This window comes from Monodon monoceros, unplaced genomic scaffold (assembly GCF_005190385.1).
Source record: "Monodon monoceros isolate NGI ecotype Baffin Bay Population unplaced genomic scaffold, NGI_Narwhal_1 Super_Scaffold_11, whole genome shotgun sequence".
Lineage (NCBI taxonomy): Eukaryota > Metazoa > Chordata > Mammalia > Artiodactyla > Monodontidae > Monodon > Monodon monoceros.
Genome location: NW_021703767.1, coordinates 114,580,605 through 114,596,436, shown reverse-complemented (window position 1 = coordinate 114,596,436; position 15,832 = coordinate 114,580,605). Strand labels below are relative to the sequence as shown.

Genomic DNA, 15,832 nt, shown 5'->3' with positions numbered 1-15,832 from the left:
AAAACTAATTTCTAAAATGACTTTCTTTCTCCATACCTTCCAATAGTAGCTCTGCCTTCATTTTTCACAGACTGGTAAATCTTCCTCTCTTCATCTGAAAGTGTAATGTGCTGAATAAATACTTTACGTTCTGGTAACTCCAAAACAGGTTTTCCTCTAATTTTGCTTGTCTTTGTTCTTCTAAGTGTAATATTTTTAATTAGGGACTGTAAACGCCTAATCAAAATAAAAGAAATAATCACATAACTTTTTATTTCTCCATAAGTTAATTCAATGAGAACGAAAAGGAATATCTTGATCTATTACTGTTCTATAACCTTAGTAAAGATTTTTAAAAAAAAAACACTTATTTGGGGTCTTATCTACTCTTATAATGACAGACATATTCTACAAAGAGAAAATTATAGTAACAAAATACATTTAAATTTGCCCTCAATTCAGTACCTGTCACAGTTTAATCTTTTATCCTGTCCTTATTTTTCTTAAGCTCTTCTCCCCGTTTTTCTAACCACTAACCCTCTTTTTCCTTCTCAATTCTGTCAACTACACCACCCAAAGTTTGACACTCAAATTCTTAAAAAGTAGCTATTAAGTGCAAAGCATTATACTAAACATCATAAATACATAAATGAGTAAGATCTTATCTTCAAAAAATTTCTCCAGTAATATGAAAATCAAGGTACATAAATAAGTAATTTTTATAAAGTAATGAATGCCAAAAATAAAAATTAAAACATGATGTGACAATTCAGAAGAGGGATAAATGCCTTCTAGATTCTACAACCTTTACAATCTTCTCAATATCAGAAAAAAAAAGGAAGCAACTCTTTAAAAAAAGATTTTTTCCTAACACTGAAATATAAATACAATTTCTTAAATCAGAATTTAAATAGTTGGTTCTGAGGAATCAAGTAGACAGTACTGCAAACTAGGTTAGTGGCTTTTGAATCTTTTTCACTGTAACCCACAGTAAGAAACATATTTTACTCCATCCATCAAACATACAGAAACACATATACATATAACAGAAACAAACATTTCACAAAACAATACTGTGTGTGATGCACTCTGCTATTTTCCTAAATCTTCTACTCTATTTCATTTTCTTTAATGAACAGCTATAATGCTAGCTGCCATCTTTATGATTTCACAAAATGCTAATGAATCCTAAACCCTCTGTCTGAAAACCACTGATCCAGGCAAAAAATTTGAACATTAGCCTAGTACCTTACAAAACGCCTATCAGCAAGTTGATATTTATGAGAAGTTGAGTTTTTATCTATCTCCACCAGAAACAACTTTCTGTCTTGTAAAACTCTTGTTACTGCCACTGTATTACCACAGCATTCAGCTATCACTATATAAAGCTATACAACAGGGGTCCCCAACCCCCAGGCCATGGACCTGTACCTGTCCGTGGCCTGTTAGGAACCAGGCTGCACAGCAGGAGGTGGGCAGCAGATGAGCGAGCAAAGCTTCATCTGTATTTACAGCCGATCCCCATCGCTCGCATTACCGCCTGAGCTCCGCCTCCTGTCAGATCAGCAGCGGCATTAGATTCTCATAGGAGCACGAAACCTACTGGGAACTGCACCTGCGAGGGGTATAGGTTGCATGCTCCTTATGAGAATCTAATGCCTGATGATCTGAGGTGGAGCTGAGGTGGTGTTGCTAGTGCTGGGGAGTGGCTGCAAATACAGAGTATCATTAGCAGAGAGGTTTGACTGCACAGAGATCACAATAAATCGACTGCTTGCAGACTCATATCAAAACCCTATCAGCGACTGGCGATGGAAAACAAGCTCAGGGCTCCCACTGATTCTGCATTATGGTGAGTTGTATAATTACTTCATTATATATTACAATGTAATGATAATAGAAATAAAGTGCACAATAAACGTAATGTGCTTGAATCATCCCGAAACCATCCCCCACCCCACCCCCGTCAGTGGAAAAACTGTCTTCCACGAACTGGTCCCTGGTGCCAAAAAGGTTGGGGACCACTGCTATACAAGATAAGTTATGAAAATTTAGTGCATATTGGATTCTCTGAGCATATAATGTTTTTCCTGTCACTACTTAATTTATTAATGGTGGTTTTGAGGGTAAGAGCAACACACAAAGACCATATAGCTCTGCCTTCACAGTTCTGACTAAAATCAGGGGAAAGGAAGGTTAACCTTTTAGTGGTAGGTAGAAATATTTATCCCCCCAAACAAGAATCAGCAGATTTTTGACAGTCAAAGACATTAAGCCGTAAACACTTTTTGGAGAGGAAAGCCAACAGTCAGGTTAAAATAGTAATGAAAGTGGCAACTGCTTCAAGCTGTGAACAATTATTTGTAGCTAATATTAATCAGTTGTCCTGAAATTACTTACCTAAGTCCACCTTCATCTCCCATTGTGACAGGACGCTGTATTGTTCTATGCCACCATTCTCTATCAAGAAATGGTTTAAGTTTTAAGAAGGAAAGAAGAGACCACAAGTCTTTTAAAGAATTCTGAATTGGAGTGCCTAAAAAGAACAGAAAACTGTTATAACTCTATAGCCAGAATACACAATCAAAATATCCACCGGCCCAATCAACGGAGACAACACTTGAAAACGGGCACTTTGTTCTAAACGCACCCACTATTAAGCTGTGAGTATAATCCTTTGTTAAACATATACACAATCTCAAAATACAGTCTGGCTCTGATTTTTAGCTCTCACTTGCCATACTAACAAAAAGACCACAGACCCCGTAAACTCAACTTTCTCCTTAACATTTGCTTATTTGATTTTTATATCAGCAGCACTAGCAAGAAGAAAAAAACTAATCTGAGTTTATATTCTCGTCCCCATCTTCCAGTACAGGTTCATGAGTAGCAAACAAGCTCCATGATGGGAAGTAGAGAAATCAAGATTCTAATTGGAGGATTAAAGTGTCTAGAGTTCCAAAGTTCAAAAATAAGTATAGTGACTGTTCCATAAATGAACTATAATTCAAATATTGCCAAATCGTGGGCAGCTATAAAAAAAAGTCAAAATGTTTTATTAAATGATTTCTATAATTGATTTTTGGGAGAGACTTTATATCCACTTGAAGTTTACAAAGTTACCTCATAACTTACTTAACCATACATATTTGGGAATTCATTTTTTATCATTACCTGTCAATACCCATCTTCTTTCTGCTTCTAAATCAAGTACAGCTTTTGTCTGCTGAGCATTTGGATTTCGTATGGCATGTCCTTCATCCAGGATCACTCTTAGCCACCTTATGCTATGTAGTGGACTATCAGCTTTAGTCTGAAATAAATGTTTCATGTGAATCAAAAACACAGGAAAGTAAAATAATACTTTATGTAATTTAACAAGTAATATGAGTTGTTATTCTTTAATATCATCACCTACTATGTGGTAGGTACTGCTTTAAGCACTACATATATTAAATTATTAAATGTTCACGAACTTGTGAAGTATTATTACTCCTATTTTACAGATGAGAAAATTGAAGCACCAAGGTGTGACGTATGTTGCTCAAAGTACCACAGCTATGAAGTGCAGAGCTAGCATTCAAACCCAAGTAATCTAGCTCTCTGATGACACCTTGGTTCAAAACACTGAGCTATTCTTATTCTGCCTCAGATTCAAACATATGATGATATAAAGATTGTCAGTAAAAAGAATTATTTGAATATAACATAATTACTTTTATGTAAAAGTTAACGTTCTTACCTAAAGACTAAAATTTTTATAGTAAAGTATTTTGGAAAACATTTTAACTTAACCGGAATTATAGGCAAACAACAATTAGAATTCTAAATGAACTGGGAAACAAATTTCAGATACAAAAAAGCTTATTTTTAAATTGAGATAAACAATTATCAAATCACTATGACAGAAAACAATATTCCAGAATATCAGAAAAAGTAAGAATTCATTTGCAAATTGCTATATACACTTAATTACAATTCAGATTTTAAAATTTAAGTGTTCTAAATATAAAATATTCCTAAATTATTATCTAAAGGAAGTCAAACCTTGTTTTGTTTTTTTTTTTGCAGAATATTCAAAAACAATTTCCTCTTGGGGGGACTAGAAAGGCAGAGCTGCAGCATCACCCTCCAAAAGGTGACCCCCAGTGCCAGCCCTCCACACCAGTACAGGAGGGCCAGGCAGCCCCACACCCCAGCAGATGAAGTCCCTGGGCTCAGCTGTTGGGCTGTGAGGACAGCATGATGCTCAAGTTTCCCCATCTGTACAGTATGGTAAATCTGTGCACATAGTGTGGTAAATGCTGCACCTGAAGAAACCTGTGAAACTCCTGATTTAGAGATCCTTAATTTGGGGCTAGAACCCATGGATGGGATTTAGGGCACTCCTACCAGTTCCTGAAATTATATACAAAATTATGTGGATATGTATGCACATGAATGCTTCTGGAAAAAGGGTCTAGAGCAGCACTGTCGAATAGGAATGTCATGCAAGCCACGTATGTCATATTACATTTTCCAGCAGCTACACTTTAAAAAGTAACAAGATATAGGTAAAATAAATTTTAATAAAATATTTTATTAAAAAAAATTTCCTATTTACTTCCTATATATTAAGGGAAGAGTATAAAGCCTGAATTTTAGAACACTTTAGAAACCTGAAGCAATTACTTAAATTCAACTTCCGAAAATCTCTGAGTATCAACATACTTACTCCATAGTCATGAGTTAAAATATTATATGTAGTCAAAACAATATCCTGTTTCGAAAGCAAGGCTGGGTCTCTAACACGATCAGGACCATAATAAACATAAAAATTCAAGTGCACATCTGATTTTATATGTTGTCCAAACTGGTCCTAAAAGAAAATTAGAAATATTTTAATAAGAAGTAGGTTAGTGTCAGGTTCAATATGTGTATAAAATGTACTGTTTTGGCAGTAGTGTCACAAATCAAACTACTAAAATTGCATAAAAACAAGTTTCATGCAATCTAAACTAAAACAACAATGATAATAACAATACTAGTTATTTTATTGCCAGGGAAACTGACATATATACAATAATAATACATTATATAAATTTTGCCTGTCCCTACCAGTGGGCAGCTGCTTCATTTTTAGAAGGAAAAAACAACCAAGCTTTTTTAAAACAGTAAGTTTTTTTTAATTTAGTATTTTACAAAAGGGTCTTTAATGCTTCCATTTAGTGACTTAATATTATCAAAATAAAACACTGAAAGAACAGTAGGCAATATTTTCAAGAATGTAGGTAGAGATTCAAGCACAGTATCTACTTTCATTCATTTATTATAGGCCTACTGTTTGCCAGGTATCAACCAGAAAGGTGGTGCAGCTAAAGAGAAAAACAAGACCTGGTCCCTGTCCTCCTTGACAACATGATCAGTTTTAAAAACTTGAGAATTTTTTTGTCTGCTTTGGTTTTTTTAACTCAAGAAAACAGTAGATCTGGGAGATTCTGAGCAGGAAAAAAAAAAAAAGATTAGAAAGAGACAGAAGGTACTAAGGAGACACAGCTGGGAAACTATCAGATGAAAAATGAAAAAGATGATGAAGACCTATACCAGACTGGCAAAAGTAAGAACGGAATGGAAAGGACTGGTGTGAAAGACAGTGACTGATGGGACTTGAGAACTAATTAAATATGGGATATGAAGAAAAGGGAGAAGACAAAAGAAGACTCTGATACTTAAAATAACTACTAGAACTGTGTGATAAAGATACAGAGAAGTTTAAAAAAAGAAGGGAAAGCAGGCATAAAGATGAGAAAGAGATAATGAGTATTATTATTTTAGACATTTAAAACTTTTGGTCACCATAGAATATCTGACTAGAGAAATATACTCCAAAAATTTAAATACTGGCCTGTAATGCAGGTGTAGATACAGACTTTAAAGTTATCAGTAGACAGTACATGAAGCTACAGGAATGAATAAGATTTTCTAAGGAGAACAAACACAATGAGGAAACCAGGTTAGGGGAAGAGCCTGCAGAGAGCAATACTTAAAGAGCACAGCTTATACTTCATTGGGAGATAAGACATGATGTCTGAGATATGATTTTAAATATTCCAGCAAAGAAAAAAATAAAGCAAATGTGGTAAACTTTTGATTCTTGAATCTAGATGACTAATGGAGATCTCATTACAAATTTTCATAATACAAAAAAAAAAGCTTTAAGTGAAAAAAAGGCAGACTACATAGGAAGCATGGAAGGAAGAGGTAGAGAAAAACAGTGGTCAGAAAATTGGGATAGCAAACAAAATCTTGGGCAGGGGACCAAAGAATATCAAAAGTTTCAAGAATGAATACAAGATCAATTTTTTTTTTTTTTTTTTTGCGATATGCAGGCCTCTCACTGTTGTGGCCTCTCCCATTGCGGAGCACAGGCCCCGGACGCGCAGGCTCAGTGGCCATGGCTCATGGGGCCAGCCGCTCTGTGGCATGTGGGATCTTCCTGGACTGGGGCACGAACCCATGTCCCCTACATCAGCAGGCGGACTCTCAACCACTGCACCACCAGGGAAGCCCCAAGATCAATTTTTTAATTTGTAGTTTATGTTCATTCCCTCTCTTTACCAAAAGGATTGAAGATTTACAAAATAACACATAACAAAAAGTAATAAAAGGGAAACAAAGTCAGGGCAGAGGAAAAGAAAAAGGGAACTCACTGGACATGGCAACAATGAAGTCTTTGAAGCCCTTCAAAAAGAGATTCTATGGAGGGTGGGAGCAAAAACCAGACTTACTGTGGGCTAAAGAGAGAATGAAATCTGAAACAGTTAAGGCAAAAATACAGAAAAGAGGATAAAACATGAAAGAGTAAAGGTGAAAATGCAGAGAATCTTATCAAGAAATCTGGTGGAAAACGAAAGGAGAAAGAGTACAGTAAGAGAAAACTGAATCAACGGGTTACCTTGAAATGAAACAGAATATCAGACTTGACATAAAAGAAAATTAACTTTTTTGGAGAAAGAGAATTATAGTACTGAGTTTCTAGTCACTGTGCTAGGTTGTGTGTGTGTGTGTCTGTGAGAATGAAACAGGTGTTATTATTTAATTTTCCATTGGGAGGATAAATAATCTGTCTGAATATCCAGAAAAATTATGTGGTGTAAGTGGGATTGGTATCTTCCTCCTTTACCTGGATTCTTTCCCATGTTTGAAGACAAAGAAGGGAAGATAAGGTACTTCTAGCTTGTTTATTACGGTGCTAGGTTATGTTACCGGGGGGCTTGGAAGAGAGCAGCTTGTCGAGAGATTGCAAAATTCTAATTCTTATCCCTATATGCTCAACCATCACTCATTCCTTTCCAAGTCAGTTTTTCCATAACCTCAGTAGGCATGATTTTGCCAAGGTTTCCTTTCTTAAGTTTATATACTAAACTTTTGGGTTTTTTCCAAATATAAAATTATAATGACATACTAATTACCGATTTTAAAAATACATATCCATGGCCCCAAGCAGTTAAAAAGTCACTGTTCTTTTGTTTATACCTCCATTAATACTTGTAAACCTCACCCTGAAACTGCTATTCAAGTACCCATGTACTGTCTTTCCAGCAATGGACCACACATCAAAAGAAATAGCATAGCTTTGTTGGAATAAAAAAAAAAAAAGAGCAAGAAAGAACTAAAACTCATCCTGGTCCTAAGAGGAAAAATGACACTAATGAGAAGACAGTGTAATTAAAAAAAATAATAAATACACCAAAAACTTATAATAAAAAGATAAGAGCCAAAGAAGGCAGCTACATAAAAGTCAAGAAGATATGAAAGAGGTCACAGAATTTGACAATTAGACAATAACTACTAATTTTTTCCAAGGAAATTTAGAGAACTGGTGGCAGAAGCCAAGTTACAATGAGCTAAGGAGTTAGTAAATAAAAGCATAAAGTGGAAATTAAACCCCAAGAGTTAAGACAGTGAATGCAAGAAGAGTAGCAACTTAAAGGTGAGACATAATCAAGAGAAAGTATTTAAAAATGTAAAAGATCTGACTATGTTTCATGAAAGAGCCAGTGGAGAGAGACTGAATAACCAGGCAAGGGGAAAAATAACACACAAAATGAAAAGGTAGAAAGAGATGGAATCTAATGTATAGACTAAGGTATCGCTCTTACAAAGAGTAGGACCTCTTCTACCTCTGAGATTAGAGGAGGAAAGGCCAGGAGAGATGCAGATAACCTTGGAGATGGCAAGAATGGAAGTTCACATCCAGTGGTCTTTTTGTTCACAATGCTTCCAACAGAGTTATTATTTCATTATAACATGCAGCTTGAAGCTCAAACTGGAAAGGAAATAGAACCAAGCTGCTCCTACACGTAACACATAAAGAGGTTCCATTCCAATGCAATGTTTTAGAACAGAAAAGCAATCTGGAAGAAGAAGGAAAAAAAAAAAAAGACAATATTTTCTGGTGGTAGCCTTAAAAGCATAGGCTCTAGAGTCAGAATGTTGGAGACTATATCCCAGCTCCACCAATTATTGGCTGGATGACCTTAGGCAAGTTACTTAATTTCTCTGTGTTTCAATTCGGTCACCTGGAAAATGAGAATAATAGTTGTGAAGATTAAATGAGAAAATCTATGAAAAGAGCTTAGGAAAAAACTGAGCACATAGGAGCTCACTAAATGTTATAAGCTGTTATAAAAACAAAAGTTATCATTAGTGGCGTTCTTAAAAAAGAGGTTCTAACAGTTCATAAATAAGGTGTGGTCTTAAATTATACACTCTGGGGGACAGAAATGGAAGAGGAAGAAGTACAAGCCAAATCTTATGACAGCAACTGACAATGTTTCTTTCTCTACTATAAATTTTCAAAGAAAAATAACTTCAATTCAGCAAATATAATCCCAATTCACTTAACAGTTACTTCAATTTAAATATAAAGTGCTGACCAAGCATATTTCTTGCAATGAAAGACTCTTTTTATAGTGTCAGACAAATATAAATTACATGTTTTTAAAGGGCTGTGAAGACTTACAATCCAGTTGCTTAACACAGAAAGTGGACAGATGATCAGTGTTGTTCTTGGTCTCTCTTCAGTATCAGTTTTCTTTGAACTCTCCACTGCAGATGCTCCTGAAAGAAGATACATAATTCAGCTGTTTTTTTTTTTCCTCAAACATACACAAAGTCAATGAAGATATGACAAAAATGTGCCTCTATGAAGAGAAATTAGGAAGAATTAAAATGAAGGACTTTTGGGCTTCCCTGGTGGTGCAGTGGTTGAGAGTCTGCCTGCCGATGCAGAGGACGCGGGTTCGTGCCCCGGTCCGGGAGGATCCCGCGTGCCACGGAGCGGCTGGGCCCGTGAGCCGCGGCCGCTGGGCCTGCGCGTCCAGAGCCTGTGCTCCGCAGCGGGAGAGGCCACAACAATGAGAGGCCCGTGTACCGCAAAAAAAAAAAAGAAAAGAAAAAGTATAGTACTGGCACAAAAACATACACATAGATCAATGGAACAGGATAGAAAGCCCAGAAATAAACCCACACACTTATGATCAATTAATCTACAATACAAAAAAAAGGCAAGAATATACAATGGAGAAAAGACAGTCTCTTCAATAAGTGGTGCTGGGAAAACTGGACAGCTACATGTTCAAGAATGCAAAAGTAAAACATTCTCTAACACCAAATACAAAAATAAACTCAAAATAGACTGAAGACTTAAATGTAAGACCAGATACTATGAAACGCCTAGAGGAAAACAGGCGTAACACTCTTTGACATAAATCACAGCAGTGTTTTTTTTGGATCCATCTCCTAAAGTAAAGGAAATAAAAGCAAAAATAAACAAATGGGACCTAATTAAACTTAAAAGCTTTTGCACAGCAAAGGAAACCATCAACAAAACAAAAAGACAACCTACTAAATGGGAGAATATATTTGCAAATGATATGACTGATAATGGACTAATATCCAACATACATAAACAGCTCATACAACTCAATATCAAAAACACAAACAACTTGATTAAAAAATGGGCAGAAGACCTGAATAGACATTTTTCCAAAAAGGAAATGTAGATGGCCACAGGCACATGAAAACATGCTCAACGTCGCTAATCATCAGGGAAATGCAAATCACAACAGCGAGATATCACCTCACACTTGTCAGACTGGCTATCATCAAAAAGAACACAAATAACAAATGTTGGTGAGGATGTAGAGAAAAGGGAACCCTCATATACTGTTGGTGAGAATGTAAATTGGTGCAGCCACTATGGAAAACAGTATGGAAGTTTCTCAAAAAACTAAAAATAGAACTACCATATGACCCAGCAATTCCACTCTTGGGTATATATCCAGAAAAGATAAAAACACTAACTCTAAGACATGCAGCCCGAATGGTCACAGCAGCATTATTTACAATTGCCAAGATATGGAAGCAACCTAAGTGTCCATCAGCAGATGAAATGGATAAAGAAGATGTAGCATATACATACAATGGAATATTACCTGTTAAAAAGAATGAAATTTTGGAAATTCCCTGACGGTCCAGTGGTTAGGACTTAGCGCTTTAACTGCTGTGGCCCAGGTTCAATCCCTGATTGGGGAACTATGATCCCACAAGACAAGTGGTGTGGCCAAAAAAAATTTTTTTAAATAAATAAAACAACTGTTTTCACACACACAAAAAAAAGAGCAAAATTTTGCCATTTGCAGCATCATGAATGGACTTGGAAGGCATTAGGCTAAGTGAAATAAGTCAGACAGAGAAGACAAATACTGTATATGATATCACTTATATGTGGAATCTAAAAAATACAACAAACTAGTGAATATAAAAAACAAGAAGCAAACTCACAGATGTAGAGAACTAGTGGTTACCAGTAGGGAGAAGGAATAGGGAAGGGGCAGTGTAGGAGTAGGGGAGTAAGAGGTACAAACTATTAGGTATAAGATAAGCTACAAGGATATACTGTACAACATGAGGAATATAGCCAATATTTTATAATAACTGTAAGTGGAGTATTACCTTTAAAAATTGTGAATCACTATATTGTACACCTATAACAGGTAATATTATACAGCAACTATACTTCAATTAAAAAGTTTTTAAATTTTAATTATGTGTTTACTTGTTTATTTTATATTCCCCCCCGAACATTAGACATAAGCTCTGTGAAAACAGACTTTTGTCTGCTGTATCTCCAACACGTAAAACAGAGGATACTAAGGTGCAGCGATATAATAACTTGTCCCAGATCACCTTAACCACAGTTCAATCTCTTTCTATTTCAAATATGCAGACTCTTAAGCACGGTCATTTCCCTATGAATTACAAAATATAAAGTAATAATAAAGATCACTTACATTTTTAATTGAAAAGCATATTCTTCTCATACCAAAAATAAATCTCTATAATAATTCTAATTAATCCAAATTAAATTTTAAAGCAGCCATAAATTGCTCTGTGTCCTTATTAGAAAAAATATCTATGCTACTCAGATGAGTAAGGGACCTATTCCCATCATATTTTTTGACCTAACTAAAACAAACAGAATAAGAAAATACATCAAAGTGCACTTTTAAAAATGAGATTGTCTTTTTTCTTTTCTCTACTTTCTTAACTTCTTGTAATACGGTTTTATAACTTTTGTCATTTAAAATCTTTTTCTTTGAAAAACAGAAAAAACAAACCAAACAAAAGGTAAAAACCCAGCAGATTTACTTACTCTTTTTCAACATTTTCTTTTTGGTTGCAGGGGTAGATGAAGTAAGTGCACATGCAAACTCTGCATCTTCTTTAACCTTAGATGATCCTGCTGAAGTGAAAACCACAGAATCATTAAGATATTTGAAAACCAATTCTCTCCTGTACTTAAGTACAGGTACTTTCTAAGGACAGGAAATATAATACCACTTCCACACTTTCTTAAGAGCTTATATTACTAAATAAAAATAAAATAATTTCTAGTAACCAAAATTGCCTCTTTTGACACTATCTTTCCAGCTCAAAGAAGAAATGTAGTCATTCATGATTCACTGTTGCTTCTCTTGAAGAAAGATGTGAAAGTAGAAGCAGCCATATGCAAAGTGATTCAGCTCCCAGGTGGAAGGAGAATGTTTTCAATGAAACAGGTGTTTAACTTTTAATGAAGATGCTGCCAAATTTTCAGATCAGTCAATGATGATGAGTTATTTTCCAAGTGCAATACAATTTCTTAACTTATTAGGAATACAACACGATCAGATTAAGAGAAAAACAAAGTAAACCATATGTTTTAAAGATAAAGGAAAAAGTAAAGATACTCACTGAATATTTGTAAATCTGTATAATGCTAAGTAACGGTAATAGTAGTACTATACTGACAAGGCAGTCTCAGCCTACTTTTGTAACTACAATTTATACATATACAAAAAAGGTTTTATTGAAGTCATTTTATTAGTAGAGAGTACTTTGTTTTGTCTAAAGCTGGTTTATATATATTCTCTTAAATTTTAATTTGAAACTGTTCTTTCAATTTGCTTCATTCATTTAACACACTTGATAAGCATAAACAGTTCAAATGTAAAAAGCAGTCAAGTTTACGACCTATTACTAAAGAATTCCAAGCCAGACAGATACAAATCAGTGAGGTTTTACTTTAATAATCTTTAAGTGTAGATTAGGGATACTGAGAAAGGGACTTTCCTGGTGGCGCAGTGGTTAAGACTCCATGCTCCCAATGCAGGGGGCCCGGGTTCCATCCCTGCTTAAGGAACTACATCCCACATGCATGCCGCAACTAAGGAGCCCTCCTGCCACAACTAAGACCCAGCACAACCAAATAAATACATAAATTTGTTTTAAAAAAGAGGATATTGAGATATACGTACCTTTTTCTCTGATTTTAGTCTCTGACTGTGTATTTTTCAGTTTGCCTAAAAGCAAAACCAAATATAACATTGGTCACACTAGGAAATTAAAACATAGGACACATTATCAAATCAAACTCACTTCCTATTACCTTTCATTTTCTGTGGCAATTCATTTGTTTCACTTTCCTCTGAATCGCTGCTTTCCGTGCACTGTACCGCAGTTTTTCTCCTAAAATTAAGTATACACAAATTTTTTATCAATCCAAAACAAAATGGGACATAAAAACTTATGTTTAATAAATGTAATTAATACCAATGCTTTTTGTCTTGCCCCGGTTTATTTTTTGAAAAAATATCAAAGGAAAAAATTTTTTATTTGACAAATGGAAGTCAAATTTGCTGAAAGCATTTTGCTTTCGTAGCCAGAAGCATTCACTATACAAAATGCAGTATCACTATCGTTAAAGTAAGTTTGAGAAAGTAAACCATTCTAAGATAGTAATCCCTTCAACACTTTGTTCAGTATTTGGTAATTCAATTCAAACACTTATATTAAAACTAGAACAAAAAAGAAGTGACTCTGATTATCAAAGATAACCCTCCAATATAATGAAATAGGCAGCTAAGGGGCAAAAATATAATTCTTTCACAGTGAAAATTTTTATAAATTCTGTGTAGAAACAGTACAATATGGTGGTTAAGTGCCTAAGAACAATGGACTCTGGAGAGAGACTGCTTAGATTCAAATGTCCATTCCACCATTTATTTGCTATGTGACTTTAGGCAAGCCACCTAATATTCTTCTAAGCTTCAGTTCCCTCACTTGGAAAACAGGAATAAAGATACAATCCACTTTGTAGGATAAAATGTGTTACCACATGCAAAGCCTCTAAAATAGTGCTTGTTGCACAGTAAGTATATATTAGTTACAGTATGTGTGTTGGTGGTTGTTTTTCCCATGTCATCATTATTTCCACACTCTTTAATCTGATCTGGGCTATCTAACAGTGCCCTGTTACCAACGCTCATGGTCAGTTCAGAGTTATAAGATCTGATATCTAGATGAGAGGGAAACTCATGAGTCCTGGTTTTGTGCTCAGTTCAGACAGGTACTAAAGACAGAGAACAATAACCAAAGCCCCAGCTCTGAAATCTCTATTGGTGGAATAGCTAAGAGGGACTCAGATTTGAGGCCATGCCTGCAGATATTGATGGGGGACAATAAAAGCCAAGTATTTAGATCTACCTCAGAGAGTAAATAAAATTTATAAGGTTAACAGATTCAAATGAAGAGTAGAGGGGCATTATGTGTTTTATTCAAATTCTCCCTCCAGTCTACATTAATATAATACTCTCCATGAATAACTTTATCATGTCTTATTTCCACTAAAGGTAAAGTGAGAAAGAACCCAGATGAGCAAAGAATGCTTTTGTCAAACCATCCGACACATATACATCAGTTCTCAACTCCTCAAATTCATAAAGAAAATTCTTCTAAAGTCTTAACAAAAGCAAAACACCCAAGAGCTAGATCTCAGTTCCTATGTGAAAGAAATAGGAAAGTAGTAGAAAGACAAGTGATTATTAAAAATTACCAATTCAGCTCTTTTATATATTATTTTTTTTCACCTATAAAATGAGAACGGTCTACCTGCCTAAGTCACAGTGACTTTAGCAGTTTCAAATTAAAGAATGTATTTGAAAGAACTTTGCAACTGAGATAATGGTCATAGCTCTCTCCCATATGTAAGAAAACGGAGAAAGAGTTTAAACATATTACATAAAATTAAACCATAACAGAGTTTACCTTTTGGGGCGGGAGCTAGAGAATTCTGACTTGGGATATTTATTCTTTCCCTTGTCATCTGAAATACTGGGTTCTCCACTACATCTAGATCCTTCCATTTCAAAAAAAAGGACAAATATACAGAGTATTAGTAAATTGTCTTAGACTAGCAGTATCCTTCTTAAAACCTTGCTTTTCCAACTCAATAGCTCAACTTTCTTAATATCGTCATTCCTATTCTTTCAATCAGCCAGCTGTACTCTCTACAGTTTCCTAATCTAGTATTTTCTCACTGAAAAGTACCTTCAATTTTTTTGTGCCCAGTCTTTCCCCTGTAGTCATCTAGCCAATCCCTACACTGGCTGAATTTCCTGCTATACCAAGGCAGCTAAGAGCTGCTGGAAAATAAAAAAAGAACAATAAACAGGTGGTATTAGGGTTAGGGTCACCTTGTATCACTTAGCAACTCTTTTACCTATCACATGTTCTCCCTACCCACTCACCTGGATGATCTATGCTACACTGGATCCTCTGCCTAGATTTTAAACTCCTTTTACTCCCAGATGACCTACTTCACTTTACAAAAAAAATCAGATGTCATCTTCTATAAATTATCAATTTTCCTACCTTTTTATTCCCTCAATTATCTATATTTTTCCTCAACCTTACTTCCTTTCCTTCTCATGCTAACTCATGTACCTACTTTCTTGATCTCATTTCCTCCCACAGGCCACCAAATTATTCTCTCCATTGTATACAAAATCTTTTCCTATCCATGGATTTCCTTCTTAAAGCACGCCCCCCAAAAGCCCTCAATTCTGCCTCTCTCTCCAACTATTTTTCTCCTATCTGAAACACAGCAAAATTCATAACAGCACACAGTTGTTATTAACAGTTCTTCATCTACTAGTCTTATTTTAAAATAATTTCAGTCTTGCTCTGTTCTAAGCAATCTTAAGAAATTAATTTTATGAAAGTCACTGACTGCTAAATCCAGCCACGTAACTGTTAAATCCACAGATCCCTTCTCATTTCTCCTCTGCCTAATTTGGCTCTATTTTTATCTGCTGTTTATTCATGCACATTCTGCTGTTATTCATTTACATTATAAATACCATAAACTACTCTGAGGTCCCAGAGCAACATACTCTGTGTTTTGTCTTGCTTTTAACCGCCCTTTCATGGGTTTTTTTTCCTCAACCAAAACTGCTTTTCCTCCTCTAATGTGCTACCAAGCCAATTC

At 35.2% G+C, this 15,832-nt stretch overlaps 1 protein-coding gene across 6 annotated transcripts in view; it reads right to left on the bottom strand.

Moving 5' to 3' along the window:
• Nucleotides 1-15,832, bottom strand: part of HLTF (helicase like transcription factor) — a 58,980-nt gene that overhangs the window by 15,887 nt on the left and 27,261 nt on the right. For 4 of the 6 annotated variants that reach the window (XM_029214513.1, XM_029214514.1, XM_029214510.1 and 1 more), the window contains 9 exons: nt 14,611-14,701; nt 12,953-13,032; nt 12,822-12,866; nt 11,678-11,767; nt 8,984-9,081; nt 4,694-4,837; nt 3,154-3,292; nt 2,380-2,515; nt 37-216 (listed from right to left, as the gene is read on the bottom strand). In XM_029214513.1, the coding sequence (XP_029070346.1) occupies nt 37-216; nt 2,380-2,515; nt 3,154-3,292; nt 4,694-4,837; nt 8,984-9,081; nt 11,678-11,767; nt 12,822-12,866; nt 12,953-13,032; nt 14,611-14,701 (1,003 nt within the window). The remainder of the gene's footprint in view (nt 1-36; nt 217-2,379; nt 2,516-3,153; nt 3,293-4,693; nt 4,838-8,983; nt 9,082-11,677; nt 11,768-12,821; nt 12,867-12,952; nt 13,033-14,610; nt 14,702-15,832) is intronic. The other 2 variants (XM_029214515.1, XM_029214511.1) reach the window with 1 other exon arrangement.